Source organism: Lissotriton helveticus, chromosome 10 (assembly GCF_964261635.1).
Source record: "Lissotriton helveticus chromosome 10, aLisHel1.1, whole genome shotgun sequence".
In the NCBI taxonomy this organism is placed as follows: Eukaryota; Metazoa; Chordata; class Amphibia; order Caudata; family Salamandridae; genus Lissotriton; species Lissotriton helveticus.
In genome coordinates, this window is record NC_136071.1 from 241,866,925 (window position 1) to 241,885,354 (window position 18,430).

The following is an 18,430-nucleotide window of genomic DNA, read 5'->3' on the forward strand; positions in this document are numbered from 1 at the left end:
GGCCCTGGTGGGGAGCCATATTGGCTGAATGCTACAGAGCTTTCTCTGTACACGGGCACAGTGAATTCTGAGCAGGACCGAAATGTAAACTCAGAGAATACACAGTACCTGCTTGGAATTAAATAAACTGACCACATAGATGATCTGGGGTTAGCAAATAAAGGAAACCGGTATGGCCCCTTGCACTAAAACTTCTAGGAAAGCGATCAATAGAAATGGACTTCACAAGAAGACCAGGTTTACTTCTCGCACTCTTAGGCAGCTCACGACCATGAATCAAAGCACCCTATGCCCTGCAGAGTCAAAGGCAGTGATTTGTTTTGGGTTTGCTACAATGATCAACGTTTGATTAGAGAGACGTATGAATGTGAGCATCACTGCATACTCGACAATCATACAATTCTGCTACTTTGAGATAGTCGCACAAAGTACCATCAGCAAGGGAGTGTTATGTTGGTTGGTGTCAAAGGGTTGACAAGGCACCTGCTACAAGTTCGCGGTTTGAACAAATTTAGGTTTAGTTTTGTTGTGTTCAACTCTAAATATGCCACGGACAAGCAACACAGAGACACTTTTTGGTGTGTATGAAGTACAGCTGTTTGAAAACACAAACAGGGGAAAACATCCAAGGTGTAGAATATGTAGACTTTTCTTAATTTTCATGAATGTAATTTTTCCTTTCTTTGGTAAGAGTGTACAGTAGAAGCGGTCGAATTTATCAAGCCATGTCTTTATAATAATGAGAACCACGTAACCAGTACCCTTTCTCTACTTTCCTTCCTTTCAGTGCTACTTTCCACCCCACAGTTATAAGCTTTGGGAAAAAAACGAAGTTATCTGCTTTTGATATTTGTATCTTATACTTGTGTTGGTAACCCAAATGTTGGCCCGATCTATCTCAGATAAGAATGAGAAACTGCAATCAAAAGTCAAAGTGCGCTATTTACCACTACCTTGAAAAGAGCAGTTTTACACTGACAATTTTACTATTTATTTTACGCCAGATGCTGTGCAGTGTATATTTACAACCCAAAAGGAAAGGAGAGCATAAACTAGCTTTCGAATTAGAAAAACATGGATAGCAGATTACCTAGATCACAATGCAGTTGCGTGGGAATTTTATATAAGGCAGTGTGCCATAGGGCAGGTCAAAGGTATCATGTTCACACTAAGTATGCTTTGATTAAAAATCATTTTATGCCTGATCTAGAGACAGCTTTAGCTGGCACGCCAGTCTTCTATTTTAAACAAGTCATAATGAATACACAGGTACATAAAAGGGTTTGGGTCAGCCTTTTCAGCCACTGGTCTGTTCGAGTGTCATTCACATTTTAAATGAATAAACTCTATTTGATGGATGGGTGAGGTATGTGGTGGTGGGTTTGTGGAATACTGGAATAGCTCTAGAAATAACTTCTGTGGAGACGCCGCAGTAGAGCTGTTTTAATGAGATCAAATAAACAAGATAATGATGGCATGTTAAGATGGAAAAATCAGTGGAGTGGTGAGAAGATAATTGTTAAAAACCCTGTGTATTCCTGCCACTCAAGCGAAAAAGATCAATTTTGGAAATATCAGGAGTCTAAATTACCAGCGCTGGATGCTTTTTTCCCGGTCTCTACTTTTATTCACTTGAAAACAAAACATGCAAGGTATCATCTTGTATAACTGTGCAGATCTCTCAGAACACAAGTACAAAAAAGGTATCACTCCTAGGAGACAATTTTAAAGTCCGTTTTTTGCTAGATTTACTATGCATAGTCTTCTTACTACCTGTCGGCATTCTACGCACATTTACGAAGTGGCAATGATTCTAGTTAAAGTCTGTAAAAATAGAACAGTCTGACCGGTTATTTGTATCAATCGGTCACCCGGAAGGGTTCACAATGTTTTAGGTAACTGCAAAAAGACATGCCCAATTCCCAAGTAAACGTCTACAAGAAAACCTTACTCAAAAACAAAACACACACACTCACCTTATTTTTGAAGTATTACTGTAAAAGACGTAACATCAATGCTCATAGGAGCTTAAATCTCAAGTTAACAGCCTATAGAGTGCTAGGATTATGATACATGATTCACTTTATTATTATTTTTGGGTATACTCAATATGGAGATATTTTTATGCATTACTCACGTCCTACAACCAGCTCAATTTAACACCATTAGCTTTTGACATCTGATGCCTATCTTCCTTCTCTGACCTATAGTAAGCCGCCTGCCCCACCATCATTTACATGTCATTAACTCTTAACTACAGTCCTTTCACAATTTAACAAACATTGGCAAAGCCTATTTGTAACTCATTTTGGCTTTGGCAATGTAGACCGATTTGCTTTGCCAATGACTTTTGCAGAAACAGTTGGGGGGAGGGGCAGACGAGCAGGTGGAGGGTTTTAATGATTAAAAAAGATGGACGAATTCTATTCAGAGGAGCAGGTGAAGCAATAGAATACGTGGGGGGACAACAAATTCACAGGGGGATTTGAGCGTGGAGGCGCAAGAGAGAGAGAGAAAAGAAAACACATGCACTCCTATGCTAAAAGAAAAAATAAGTAGCTCCCCAAATCGAAATAGTGGTGGGGGGACATAAGTCATTCAATCAATGCATAGTGAGTAAGAGGTGCTTCAAAGATGAAAAATACAACCTAATAGACAGGAAGCCATTGAAAAAGAGGCAGGGGACTAGATAGACAAGAACGTCATGCAATCAAAGCGCAATGGGTGACCCACAGCCTACTGTATGTTTATAGTTTAATGCATTGGAGCAATAGGTTTTCAACAACGACCAGCTCCAGTGGTCTGTAGGCAATACCTGAAAAAAGCATCCTGGTAATATGATGCAGAAGTGATTGCATTCAATGTTTGTTTAACATCAGATTAGCAGTTGCAATAAAAGGACAATGACCTATAAAATACAGAAGTTTGTCTTGGACTGACAGGGCAACAAAGTTTTGACGAACATGAATCAACGAAAAACAGTAGTATTTTAACTCTTTGACCATTGTTCACAGAACAGATTTTCATGATTTGTGTCATTCCATGGTATCCAAAAATCTGAATTATGCAGCACATACAATTCAAATAGCAACCAGGCTAAAAAAAAGGCACTATTCTGGATTCTGGATCTGAAACATAAATAGAGTTCTCCAGCACACAGCAATAAAGGCTACTTGATCAATTTTACGGACCAATGAGTTACAACAGCAGGGTTGGGTAGAAAGTGAAGCGAGGCAGGTTGGAACTTGAAGAGGGCAAAACAGTTTTTGTGAGGCACTAGAACAGATATACTCCTGATCAGGTGGACTCTCAAAACAGGCTTCACATTTCAACACTTCTTAAATTCAACAGGCATGTTTTCCAAAGAGGCCAAGTGGCCACATGTGACCGAGATTAATACCGCTTCTCAGCACGCCATTAAAAAAATATACATCTGACATTTGAAAATAATGTTTCACTGGCCCCAGCACCCACCCCCTCTACTTTAAATCAGATGTCCTCACGGCCACTGAATGGGGTCTCAATGCACATCTGCAGGTGCCAAGTAAGGGCACCCGGGAGGTACAGAGCTCCATTGTGTGCCCCAGGGCCAGCTAACGTGCCGTGCAGAAAGATGTAGATCACTTACCATCTCATCAAGGGCATACCGCAGGAGCCCGTGCTCGTACAGGATGAAGAACCTCCGCTGCCATTTCTGGAAAGCAATACACAGGGGGTGAAATGAAGACCTGAGCGGACAATGGCACCTCTTCTCTCATGGCTGAATACAGTTCACAAAGGATACATACAGCTGGGAGGGGAGTTGCAGCAGATACGGGCACTTTTCATAAGTCACATTTGAAAGCACTGTACGCAAGAGGAGGACTGTGTAAAAACTGGATAACTTTACCCTTGTATTTGTGTGGGGAAAATTCCATTTTAAATGTAAGATGGCGTCATAACTTGGAGAGTAAGGCGCTGCGATACTAACAAGAAGGAATATGCCACCAAGATGGCACAGCGAGTTATTGTTCACCTACAACTTCTCCAGGGATCTCCTAATCAAGAAGACTCTGCGCTTCTATCCTTCAGTGGTTGGTAAACTGACTGCCTTTCAAAAGAGTAATAAGAACATCTGCCATTTGCATTGTTTAGGAATGTCATTAGTATGATACGCAGCATAATTCAAAAGTTCATTATTAATTATTACAGAACCTTACAAGGGCGTAAACGCAAAGACAAAACTTCACCAGCAAGAACAATGTCGACGTTGAAAAAAGCTACCCATCTGGGCATGGGACAAGCCGCAGAGATCCAAGCACATTGAATAGCTACTTTCCATCAGAGGTGTAAAACAAATTAATAAAACTAGGTTGTGTCAAAGTTGTGATGCAGGAAAGAGGGCTTCAAAGTGACACTGTTGCCATCTCCCCCTTAATCTCCAATGACTCATACCTCTCCAAAACGCTTTGTTTCTTTTTTGTGATTATACATACACCTAAGTAGATTCGGTGTTAATCCTTTGCACTTCGGGGTTGATTTCGCAATGCTTTGTCTACTTACCACTTTTTTGTCTGTTAATCATTCTTCAACTGCTATTGCCATGTAGCTGTGCTGAAAATAGCCCTCTTGTTCATTTTTATTAATTTGATCTATATAGTGTTTTGCCAAGGTCACTTCACTTCAATATATATATTTTGTTTTGGAACTCTGACGGAGGTCCACAAAAACACACTGACAATTTAAAAAGACCGACATTGCATACAGTACAAAATTCCTTCCTTATACATTACTATAACATGATATCAAACATAGTGTGAAATGTGCAAATAAGCTATGATACGTAAAACAATCACATGACCGGCCAATAACATTTCTTATATACATACTAAGTAATGTACAGATGATACAATGAATGCATGAAACTATTAAATAGCCAACCAGTAGATATTAGAACAGAACCAGGGTACTGCTGTTAGACAAAATTCTAGTAAATAGGCAAAAATGTTCTAAATAATTGGTATATCTTAAAACAAACCATTTCATTCGGGAGTGACAAAACCAGAGAACGTGCATCCTGAGCAGAGTGAATATTACATTTAATAAATACTGGTTTTAAAAACACTCGCCTGGCACTTTGCAGCTTTGAACATACAAATAAAACATGATTAAGATCTTGGATTTGCAACTGCCACAGTTCACAGATTCTCTTCTCTCTAGGTGTTTTATCCCAGATGCCAGTGACGTCTCTTAAAGGCAGCAGATTAAATCTCAGTAGGAGTATCAGCCTTCTAATCCCATGAGGGATATTCCAAGTTAAATAAGGCAGTGGTTTATTCCCCAATGTACTCCCACTGACCGCCACGTTACTGGGCCTGGATTTACTTAAAGCGATGTCTCTGGCTAAACTGATAGGGGATCTAAATTTCTTTAAGAACTGTTTCAAACCAGATTTAGGCATTAGAGAAGCAGGAGTTAAACTAAGACTGAAACTGTCAATTGCACATAAAAAAGACCTAAAAAACGTGGATTGTACTTTTAGATTGCAAAAACTTTCTGTTCTCAAAGCAGCCCTAAGAGTACACTCTTCCCTCAAGAAGAGAGTTACCCCACCTAAGAACTGCTGCCTGGGGCTAAAATAAAGGACGAGACTAATCCAAATTCAAGGCGCAGAACATGTGGGGGCAGCCAAAGAATTTAAATTACAGATTTGGCGCATAATTCGTCCTTCTGCCTTGTCAAACATATGCCAATGACTCATGTCCACCACCTCAGCAGCATATGTTAATGAGGGTGGGATTTTAACCTTAAAAACAGATAAGACATGGCTAAAATGGCGTCTCCCGCAGGTTTTATAGAATCTATTTAATGCACTTGCCTGGGAGACGGCTTTACCAACGCAGTGTTTAGTATGTTCCAAATCTCGACCTGTTTTGGAAAAAACTTTCCCTAAATATACATACGAGTCCACCAATTCCATTTTTTCAGGACCAAGCATCCATCTAAAACATCTCTTGATTCTGAGCCCCTTCTTACGAAAAACCAAGATCTTGCTTTTTGCAATGTTAGTTTTTAAAAAATGAACCTCTGCATATTTATTTAAAACGTCCAGACGGCGTTGCAAGCCAATAGGTGTTAAATCGAAAATTGCAACATCGTCTGCGTACAATAAAGACCCAACTGGCATTCGACCAATTTTGGGGTCATCCCCTTTCGCCAAGTTCAAAGCGCCAGGGAGATCAACAATGTACAGTGAAAATAAAAGTGGTGGTAATAGACAGCCCTGCTTAAGCCCATTATGCGTTCTAATTTTGCATGTTAAACCCCGCAAGCCTCCCATTAGAACCTGGCACCAGGTGTCAGTATGCAATTCCATGATCAGACCCAGGAGATGATTTGGAATGCCGAGGGAGATATTTCTCCACAATTGTCTGAACAACCGCTATATTATCTAAGGTGCCATGGTTCTTTCTAAAGCCGGCTTGTTCCGGCGGAAGGATATCCTGATCATGGACCCATTGTTGTAAGTGGCATAATATGCTTTTTGCAAATAATTTTCAAGCGGCATCCAGGAGGGCAATCTGCCTAAAACTAGTTGGCACCGTTTTTGGTCCTTTTTTATACAGGGGGACTATAATGCTCCCCTTCCAAGAGGGGGGGATTTTATTCATAGAAAAGCAATATTTTAAAAGTGGCTCTAAAAAATCACCCATGCTTCTGGCTCCTTTTTGATTAATGCAATTGGGATACCATCCGGCCCTTGTGCGCCGAAAGTTCTAGCCATCTTTATATACTTTATCAGTTCCTTTCCTAGTGGGGGACCAAATCATTAAAGTCAGCAGATACTGGTTTAACCTCATCAGGCAACACGGGAGAAACTGGGCTATTATTTCTATATAATAGAGAGATGTAATCCACCCATTCCTTTTCGGGAATCGGTATCGGAGTAGCTCTCTGCCTTGAATCACAATATTCAGCGATCAAGTGCCAATATTTTCTCGAGTCCTTGGCCCTTGCGGCTTCCCTCAGCCCTATCCACTTCGCATCGAGCTCCTTTCTTTTTTCGCTGAGCATGAGGCGACTTCTCGCTCGCTTGAGGCGATTAATTTCCTGCTGTCGACCAAGGAGATAATGTATGTACTGTTTTCGAACAAGATGGTTAATTGCCTGTTTTAAAATTATCATTTGAGACCTATCCTGTTTATACATGAGGGGTTCAGAAGATGTGGAGCTTAAGTTACAGATCTTCTTCATTTGAGCCTCAAAAAGGATATGATATTGGAGTGAGTAAACCCTTCCTAGGTGATGCGGCTCCTCTGCAATGGCGGAGGAGTGTTGTCCCCCTTGCCTGGCAGAGAGCGATCAAAGGAAAAATAAAACAATGCTCTAACATCGTTTTATTTTTCACTTGCCAGCTTGTGCATGGAGGGGCGTGGCATGGGAGGGGGAGGAGGAGTGCTTGTGCACTCCCTAGTCCCCAAATGCTCATGTGTGTTTGGCTGGCCATCTCAGGCTGACCAAAACACACATGCGCACTTAGGTTTCTCCAGCCCGGCTGCCTTCAGCAGCCGGGCTGGAGAACGCCCCTCCCCCCACAGACTCCCGGGGCTGACCAGGGTGTCTTTACCGCCCGCTCAGACCAATCCCCGCACTGCTCTGCAGCACAGGGATTGGCTGGGAGTCTGTCCCAGGGGCTGCTGGGAACCAGGAAACGGCAAGCAGGAGCAACGGGAGGTGGCCGGCGGCGTCAGGTAGTTTTTTTTTGTTGTTATTATTAATCCCCACGCTCGCTCTTCACCCGCCGCTCCCCTCACCCGCCAAACCACCCTTTGTTACTGGTGGCTAGTACAGGTAAAAGCATCACACGTTGTATAAAATCGCGACAGCAGGTGCAGGGTTGTTTTAAAGATACAGGCAGAGGATTCGAGAAGATTCAAGAGATTGGTCAGACGGAGAGTGAGGGCAAGTGTGATGTGGTGGGGGCTAAAAGGATATGAGAGGAGCAAAGAGAACAAGGAGCGAGTAAACAAACAAGTTAACAAAGCTTAACAAAGAGATTGACAGCCAGCTCGGAAGCGTAAAGATGAGCTAACAGCAGAAGAAATGCAGGGTTTTGAAAATGTTGAAAAGGTGAGACGAACAGGAAAGGAAAGATATTCAAGGCATGGCCAACGACTGGGTAGGAGGAGTAAAGTGGTAGCAGAGAAAGAAAGGGGCACATTGAATGGAGATTACAGTTAAGAAACAGGAAAAGACAGAAGATAACTGAAATGCAATGTAGGGCAGAATGGAACTGAAGGGTAGAAAGGTGAGTGAAGTAAAGTTAAGTGTCTCCAATTTAGACTATACATCTGCATACCACAATACATTATAAATTGCACATTGCTCTGGCCAAATATGTGTTAAAAATAAATTTTCTACGGTGTTCCTAACCTGCACGATTTCAAAATAAAAACTGTACACAGCAGGTTAAAAACCGACCACAAAGCATAGCTCTGTGAAGAAAGTGGCCAACCTTTCCTAAGTAAGAATTAATTCCCTTTTTGTGCCGCACCCAACAGACAGCACAGGCCATCTGGTTGCAAAAGACCAAAAGAGGGCTTATCACGAACTTACAAGGGTTTAGCCCGCTCATTGTTCACCATTGGTTGGTTTTATTATTCAACAGCTTTCCTTGTCCCTGCTTGTCTATCTTTTGTTTCTCTCTTCCTTGGAGCATGGCCGCTTCACCATCTCTCAGACTGGCAAACGTCTATCCGTCCACTGCTCACTTTTGAGAAACAACTTTTTTTTTCTTTCTGCTTAAGCACTCAATGAGTGCAAGTGCTTCCAGCTAACTCATTCATGTGCTTCTCCCCTCTACCAAATACTTGCCCTGCCCCCAACTGGCCAATGTTGCGGTTTCCCTCCTGCTGCAATCTCTCTTTCGTGTGCTTCTCCCATGCCAAATTCTCACACTCATCCACGACTCATGATGATTTCTCACTGGTGTGATTCTACCCCACCACCAGTGTTTCACCTCTTGGACTGCTTCGCCCGAGCCCCCCACCCCCAACTACTCCATTGTCCCCCAAGTTCACTATCTTTTCTCTATTCTTTTTTTGGGTGGAGTGGGATAGGGGTTGAACCAGATAGCGAATTGCTGTTGGTCCCTAGACCTAAAGGAAAAAAAAGGCACTTCCATTCTACTTATTCCATTAAAAAAAAAAAAAAGTTACTGATGGACCTCGTACCGGTTAATAAAAACAAAATGGGCCTCCTGTCATTATGTAGGCACGCATGGGGAATGACGTGAAATGACACTGCCATGTCAAACTGCCTTTTTTTTAAATTGTATTTTACTGTAGAGCAGCACCAATAGGTTGCACACGCAAGACTGTTATAAACTAGTTTATTCAGTACCAGCTGGTTCTCCAAAAAATGTATCTTGAGGTAATAAATAATGGAATGTCATGCACAACAGAGATATGCATGTTTTTCCTTTTAATCTCACTAGTAGTACTGAAAGTTCTCATGAAGACAATGAACTGGAATACTTAATAGATACAAACAAACTTTGAAAAAGCCAATAGGTCTGGTGTTTCCTGCTACCCGTTGGCCCAGTCATTGCTCGCTTTCTTTCATCATGGTATTTGCTAAATAATAACCACTTCATGGGGCCATATTTTTTTCTGTGGACTCTCATTTCCATGGACATATTAACATACTCACATTATGTAGATAAAGCACACAACATTGGAATTATGTGCCTAGGGAAGGTGATCAAGAGTTTTGTATTCTATAGCAATATTTGATCATTTAGAGATACTTATTTTGCAAGGCATGAAATGACCTTTTCTAAGAAAAGGCATTCTAGTGTAACTTTAGGTGGTATTGTTGGGTGAGAGATTTCCTATCAATGCAGAAATATGGATAAACACGCAAGACCATTTTGTAACTGCATTGGTGAACCTCAATTTTAGCTCCAGACTATGTGAATTGCACTCCAACGTTGCAGACACTTTCTTCCTGAAATCAAATAACAGTACGGTACTCTGATGGTCATCTGTGGGCTTCGCATTGTTCCTTTACAAGAAACCATCTTTACCTGCTCTAGGAGACTTTAAGAGCATTTGAGAAAAGTTTCATAAAGTCTGAGCAGATGGTCTGTCCTCATTTGGTTTTTTCCCTCTGAGAAACTCTTTGTTCCCACCCAACAGGAAATGGATATCTTCAAGGGAGAACCATTTCCCCAAAACTCATGGTTTTGCATTCAATATCGAACACCCAATGCAGAATAATACTTACCTGCGCTCACTCACTACTTCCATTCCACATCCGCTGTGTGTGTGCAAGACTCACTATACACCCCACAAAGGAGGACCTTTATGAACTGGAGACTTCAGCACTGTACTCACGCTGGATTGTGGAATTTCAAGTGTACTTCTTTGTGTTGCAAAGAGCGAGGGTTTAGTTGCGTGCTCGCTTTAATCAAAGCATCCTTTTGAGACAATTTGGTATAGTAACAGCTGAAACCCTTTGAGGCTTAAAAATAAGTTGCATCATAGAAGCCATCAGACATCATGGCTGAAGGCAATCCTTCCTCAGCCACGGAAGCAGGGTAAACAACTCCGCTAGCTTTGCTTGAGCTACAGTACATGACAAAGGTTTATTCAGACCGAGCACGGGTACAAATGCTTCACGAATGACCCCAGTTCATCTAGAGCTAAATGTGCAGAAGCAAGTGTAGTTGCAGTCAATGCAGAATTCTGCGCACTGCTGAAGAACTTCCTGTTGGTTTGTCCCATGGGCCTGCTTTCCCAGCTGTACTCGCTGCTGACCTCTTCCTCGCACCCTGTTCAGTGGATTCATCCAAGGTTTGAGCATAACTTGGTTTTTCCATAACAGACTGCTACTTTGTTCTTCGAGGAATCCATCAAGTTGCTGCTACAAAAGTCTCACAGAAGCCAACTCTGAGGTCATTCCCTTATCACAGAGCAACATTACAACAGCCAACTAGGAAAACAGTCCACTTGAAAAAACACGACGAAAAACTGATGTTGTCCACGTATTGGTATTTCAAGGCCTTACTGACAAACTATAACAGCCTTTTACTTCCTAGCTGTTGCAGCACTGGGCAGTTACGCGCGAGGGGCAGTGACAGATAACTGGAAGCAATTGTCCCTAGATGGCCAGGACTGCAGTGAGGAAAGGGTACTAAAGCTCATTTGTTCATTCAACATTGGATAGTAAGAGCGACACTGCAAAACAGAAGGGCGAGTGAAAGAGCTTTAAGTAGAAGGGGTGAAGCTCACCCTAACAAAACATCACTTAAGAGAATGGACTCCAATGGTGTCATCTTACTTATTAAAAACAACCATTATAAAACGTTATATTGGGGTTCTAAGCTCGGACTTTTAAAGTCACACATTTTATAAATGGTTCTTCTTATACGCGGCCCCTCGCGGCGGGATGCCTGGCTTTCACCTTGTGGACACCCTGCCGGGGTTTCTCACAGGGGAATACCAGGACGGGTTCCCTAAGCAAGCGCCAGGATGCCCTTTGGGTGACAGGTTTGCGCTATATAAGTACACCTACATTTACATTTACATTTATAAAGGCTCACCCTAAACCACCATTCAACACATATAAACAGCCAATTAAAGTAGACCCTACACAAAATAGCCAGGTTTACTATTCATGCAGATGCTCTGGTACCTTTTTCTAGCAGTTTTATACAGCACAAACCTGACCAAAAGTATTGGAGCACTTTAGATGAACACAAGGTTACATTACACAAGGTCACTTTTTTATTTTTAAAGGTACGGGGAGATTAAATGATTTGCCCAGAATCACAAGATGTGGAGCTGATGTTGGGCCTCAAACCCAGCTCCTTCATTCCAAAGTCAGCAGCAACCCCCCACTCAATCAACATAATTAGGTAGTAATGTGGAAACATGCACATACAAACTGGCCTCTTACCCTGTGGTAAGAGGATTTGGTTTGTAAGTTGCCTCCAAGTGTCTACATTCAAAATATAAAGGCTGCTAGTGGTAGGAGTGTGGAAGCCTTTCAATAAGGTACAGGCAGTATTAACAGGTCAATGTCTTCCCATAAAGAACTACCACAAACTAGCTGCAGGCTTAGAACTTAGACTACACCAACAGGAAGCCCACGGGTGTTGATGGCCCATGGCAAATCTAGAGACAGCAGTCGTGTGGGATACGTAACAAGGTCAGTAAAGGATGCTTGCATCTCCTTGTATTCCTTAATGAGGTAATGCCTGAAAAGCTTACATTCAGTAACCAAACTTTAAGCCTAAAAAAGGAATGCAGTGAACATGAACAGAGCTGCACTCCTTTCCCTACCATGAGGAGATTCAGGTCAGGTCTAGCTTTTCCAAGTCATGCTGGAAATATTACAATGTTTATGACTGCCCAGATAAAGCCTGCCCAGATAAAGCCTGCCCAGGTGGAAGAGACTGGAGTTAAATGTATTCCTTTCGTTCAAGATCCGGTTCTATATGAGTGAAAAAGGGAAACTCAGTTCAACATGAATCATACAGAAATGATGATGCAACGCCTTACTCTCTGGAACTCATCTTGTTTCATTATCTTGTGGAGAGATGTCTGTAGAGACTAAAGTCCATGGCACAGCGTACACGAGCAGCTGCTTGCTTTTAAACTTTGTGGCAGACCCGGTATGTGTTTGTGGTGCAAGAGAGCGGTGTAACAAGTCCTTTGGCTAGTACTCTACAGGATATGGCATGCTGCTCACTGCATAGTGTATCGCTCTACTAAAGGTTTTGGGGACCACCCAAAGTGGTGCCACTTTTACTTGGTTGGTGGCAGCCGATTCCAGCAGTGATATGCAGGATTTCTGATCGGAAGTTCACTGGTCAGCTGGTACTACTGGCTCTCCCTGATAAATACATGGAGTGAATAACGACTGGGCCGCCTCATTCACACTGTAGATGCTATGCATGCAAGCAATTGCATGGATACTTGTGAGGTGGATAACTAGGTGGGAAATCATCCATGTGATGAAGCGCCAAGTCTGTAAAGTGCTCTATAAGGGTAGTGGCAGGCAACAATTGTGATCTATACCACAACAATCAGGGAGGCTGTGCTTGTGTCCCTTTACCCCCTCACTCTCTCAAAGTGGATATACATAAAAATGGTGGTTTCCCTGTTTTTCAACATGTTCCTCCATTATGTCTCCTCACACCCTCAGAGCCAATTACAGGAGAGTGTAAAGTCGAATGTACAGTCTACTTTTAAAACACATTCACAGGAAGGATCATTTAGTGATCTGGATGAAACTCCAAACCAGTACTAGTATGTCAAGGGATGACCTGAAAGGTTAGGGCACGCTGTAAGGACTGGATCCCTCCAAAGATTGGGCCAAACTTTGAATCTGATTGGTCTTTTCGGGATGCCAAGACTGGGCAAACCGAGCTCCTCTTGATTACACTGCGCTAACCTTTTGACTCAGTCTGCCTCTGCATACACCTGTAAAGAAAGGACAGAACCAAAGGCAGAATATTTGGCTCCATTGTTAAGTTAGAACTAGATTACCTAGAACAGTGAAGAACATCTATCCTGCTGAGCTTTTCTTCGAGAAGATGGCAGACTGGCATGCGTGCTTGGAACTTGTCCTGCACAATTAGATCCCACGTTCTTTGTCGCTATGAGCTCAACAGTTCCATATGAACATTAACCATGGGTGATACAGAATTGAAAAGTGTTTTGTGGCTGCTGAAGCTGAAAACTGCTATGACAAATTGTCCAACACCTAAGCAGCTATTGCTGGATGCTTTCCAAGAAAAGAAATGACTGAAAACACAATGGTAACACTGTAAAGAGCACAGGAGTCTCTAATCCCCTCTGACATACAGTGTACAAACTCCAGCTGGTACTTCATTCTACTCATGACTAACCCAGCGCTACAGGTCACAGAGGTTGCCTCATCGCCTATTTTTGGCCCTCGTGAGGATGTCTACATTTGTTATTACAAATCATGTTACTACAGTGTATACATCCGTGACAATAAGAGGCGCCTCCCAGCAAAGCCGATAAGATACCCGCCTTCAACTCCGCAGTGGAACGCTGGCCAGAGCGTCCCGGAAGTTAGTGTAGGCAGAGAGGTCTCTGGTACTCATCATCTGACTTTGGCATCGGTTTCACCAATGTTTTGACTTGACTGTATTTACTTCCTTTTAGACAATAGATAAAGCACCTTTACACATAACTCAACTGACAGCTGTATTTTAACTTGTTGCACATTTCAATGGCCCTGCCATCTCTAAAACCACTGCACTGTAGCCAGCCATACACTATTTTACTTTTTGCATTAAATCAAATTAATGGATTAGTAGAGCGCATAGTCACTCAAAGAGGGCTACTAGGGTCGCTGAATTATCAGTGCTGACATACAGTTACTTAAATGCTCTTTCAAAGAGCCAGGTTTTAAGAAGGCGTTTGAAGGCCTGTTCATCCTTCATCGACAAAAGTTACGTAGGGAGGCTTTCCAGGTGGAGGCAGCGAGGAAAGAAAAGGAGGCGTCACCCCATTTCTTCCCATTGAATCTCGGGACCACTGCCAACAGAGCATCAGAGGAGCGAAGAGATCAAGCCGGAATACACGTTCTGATCCTGTTCCTTAGATAGTAGAGACCTATTTCGTAGAAAGCTCTGCGAGTTAGCATGAGCCTGTTGAACTGGACTCTCCTGGATAGAAGCCAGTGCAGGTCTTTCAGATAATGCTGGATAGGACTCCTTTTAGACGCTATCAATAAAAGCAGAGCTGCAGCATTCTGAAATAACTGGAGTCTTCTCGGTTTAGATGCTGGCAGGCCCCAAAACAAGGCATTCACACAGTCCAGTCGAGATGTAACCAAGGTATTACACTATTTTTTTGGTATACTGCTTAGGTAGTAGATACAGAAATTTCTTCTGTGATTTTAGAAGGACATAGCAGACTAGCACGACGCGGTGGATCTGAGCACACAATAGAGTCCTGTTGTCAAATGTCACCCCACGGTTCTTCACTCCAGATGAAAGGGCTGGAGGGGTTGGTACCTGGCTGGGCCAACAAAGGCCATCCCACATTGAGACTGATTATTTGGCACTAATGGGTGAACACTTAACACAGAAGGCTCAGAAACGAAATGGTTCAAAATCATGGAGTGGGTTGCCGGCTTCCCTGTCTTTCTACAATGCCAATGCACTGGGTACTCAAATATATGTGAGGTTATAAATCTTTTATGCACCGATTTGATCTTTTTTTTTTTAGGTAGCAATTAATCATTTAAGCCACACCATGTAATACCACAGTTTAAGGCTAGAAGGTTTAGCAACTAAAAAATATGCCGGAAATCTAATCACACTAGACTCAACAAGGGTTCTCAAAAAACAGTTGTGTAAAATTGCCAAGTAACTCCACTTTTTGCTCACAACAGTTGCTCACAAGCGGTTTAGCTGCCAGTCTTTATCCAACACTAGCAACAGGGTTGTCTACCTACACAAATAAGTACTCAGGAGACAAGTTCAGTTGTAACCCACAACCAAAAACATCACAGCACTACGTCATCCAAAAAAAACATCAACAATAGTCTCCGCCGATCTCTTGGATGCGATGAAGGAGATAGCCAAATGAACTTACTAAGGCCATGAATAAGAGTGGTGGCCTTGCCTTTGGATCGTTCATTCAAAGGGGGTACTCCATGCCATGATGAAACTGCAGCAAAAAACACATCCCGTTTCAACACTACTCATACACGTACCTTGCCTGACCACATGACGCCCACCTTTAAATACCCTCACCACCACCCCAAAAAAACACTCTCCTGTTCTACAGTGGATTGGTCCAGGAATTAAATACCCAGTATTGCGAGGTCCATGTAGCTAAACCCATTACGATTCTAGGAATTGCCAGATTTTGATGCAAGGATACTGGATGGACACAGATTCTGGAACCCTCGTAGCCCACACCAAAACCCATCAAACTTTTAATGAGGGTCTAAGGTAACACCATGGGTTGGGCAAAAAACAGTACATATGCTTACCAAGTGGGTACTGGTAATGCCAAGCAAAGTGTGAGCAGTAGCGGTCACTATGTTTGCAGATAATGGTTTGTGAATGAACATAGTCTGTTGCTAAGAATGTTTCTTATTTACCAGGTATGCACAAACATTTAATTTGTATTCCTTTCAAATCAGTTCAACTGAAATTACTGAATGCAGGTTACAAATGTATAGTAAACAGCCGACCTCTGAAATGTGGCATCGTCCGTTTCTGCAAATCTTGTGATAGAACTGCAGATAGTGTGACCTAACTGTGTGATCCTGGGCACAAGTGTACATTCCTGTACTTAGTCTGCTTAACCGAAGCTTTTTGGAGCAGAAACAATTGCGGCGGATATAGAAATAACCTCATACAAAAAGGAATTCTTACATAGTTTAATAGGGAGTCTTGCCAAACTGAAACACATCATTTATTGTGTGACGTACATGATTAGGCCTGCTCAGATCATGGTTTGGCTCTAAATGACACGCCAGACTCCTGGCTCGTCTCTCGCTAGGAGTATGGAGGCACACCCACCTATGTGTGTGACTGTGTGCCTGTGACGGTGCCTACATGACCGGCTTCTGGAGTTAAAGTTACCGACCCAGAAACAGAAGTAGATACTTTAAATTCAAATACTTTCCAGTTTGAAATATCATACTGCACTTGAAGCGCATTTAAAACAAGCAACGGCATTAATTATGTTGTAGGACAACAATAATGCAAACTGCTTTTCTTTGCTAAAGCATTTAAAGCAAAATCAGTGGTTTATAGCTACACGGACAAAAGATTTTCCGTCCCAAATCCGCAGGGATTGATTGCTCACAGCACTAAAGAACTCCAAAGTGAGGATAAGAGCTTGGACATAATTCCCAAATCAAAATACAAAGCGCCTATTGGTCAGTTCTGTGGCCTGTTTAAGTTTATTTAACACCGTGTGGTGACACATACTCTGGGCTTGACAAGGGCAGCTAGTGGATGACTCTTATTTATAACATAGGAACATATAAAAAATAAAATAATTATTAAAAAAAAAAGTGCACTGGACAGATCAAGGGCCACTTTCCTCAATGTTCCCGGTTTTGGAAGCAAAGGAAGAAACGCCGAGCTTCTTCTGAGGGAAGAGGACTGCGAGGCTAGGTCCCCGACACGTAAACGTGAAGTGCTGAGGTGACTAGAGAGTCGGGGAAAGAGTCCTCGTGACGTGTCTGGAGATCTGGCCGCCTCTCCAGTGCATTCCTTCAGAAAGGAACTCTCAATCATTCCCCAAAAGCTGGCCCTGCTGCAGTACTGCCTTAAATGGGCATTCGGAGGACGCGCGCTTTGAAAACAGATTAAAAGCATTTGTGCCGGGCTCATGGCGGAGGCGGAGCCGGGGCTGCTCGGAGGGCCCGCGTGAAGTCGGCACGGTAGGGCCTAGTGAAGGAGGGAGAACCCGGCAAGACGCAGTGTGGGTACAAGACAAGGGCTGAAGGGAGCGCTTCCTGACAGGGAAACACAGCGTGGTCTGGAGGGAGGGGGCACCAACTGACTCGGTCTAGGGAGACAGAGGGCACCGAAAGGAACAAATAGACATTATCTGTAAGGAGAGGGCAACAACAGAGAAATAAAGGTATAGTCTCGAGAGAGGGGGCACTAACAGAAGGAAAGACTTTGTGGAGGAAGGTTCACCCAAAGACGCTGTCCAAAGAGACAGAGGGCACACACCAGGAACAAATTGACATTGTCTGTAAGGAGAGGGCAACATCAGAGAAATAAAGGTATAGGCTCGTGGGAGGGGGCACTAATAGGAAGACATACTTTGTGGAGGAAGGGGGCACCAAAAAGACGCTGCCTAGAGAGACAGAGGGCACCGACAGAAACAACTAGACATTGTCTGTAAGGAGAGGGCAACAACAGAGAAATTAAGGTATAATCTCGAGGGAGGGGGCACGCAACGGAAAGAAAGACTTTGTCTGGAGGAAGGGGGCCCCCAAACGACACTGTCTAGAGGCAGAGGGCACCGACAGGGAAGTAAGGGAATTGTTTGAGGACGAGGGGCGATTCGACAGAGAAATAAAAATACAGTTGGAGAGGAGGGGACACCGTAAAGGGAAATACAGGCATTGTTTTTAGGGAAAGGGCATTAACATAGCAATTAAGTTATTGACTGGTGAGAGCGGGCTTGACAAGAAAATAAAGGCACTGTAAGGTGCGCAGGAGCCATGTTTAAGGAAGAAAGTGGTCCTAGAGAGGCACAGAGATTCATTTAAAACCTGGGCAGGGCCACAGCAAGAATTTTATAAGGGTATAAACTAAAGAGACAGAGAAACACAATTTAGTGGGCACAGAAAAAAAAATGCATCACCCACATTAAAAAGGATTGCCAGGGTAGATAAACAGGGAGTGGAAAATGAGGTGGACAGAGGA

The 18,430-nt window shown here is 42.9% G+C and overlaps 1 protein-coding gene across 3 annotated transcripts in view; it reads right to left on the reverse strand.

Moving 5' to 3' along the window:
* MPRIP (myosin phosphatase Rho interacting protein) overlaps window positions 1-18,430 on the reverse strand; it is an 845,921-nt gene that overhangs the window by 688,678 nt on the left and 138,813 nt on the right. For all 3 annotated transcript variants that reach the window (XM_078665226.1, XM_078665225.1, XM_078665227.1), the window contains exon 3: window positions 3,629-3,694. In XM_078665226.1, the coding sequence (XP_078521352.1) occupies window positions 3,629-3,694 (66 nt within the window). The remainder of the gene's footprint in view (window positions 1-3,628; window positions 3,695-18,430) is intronic.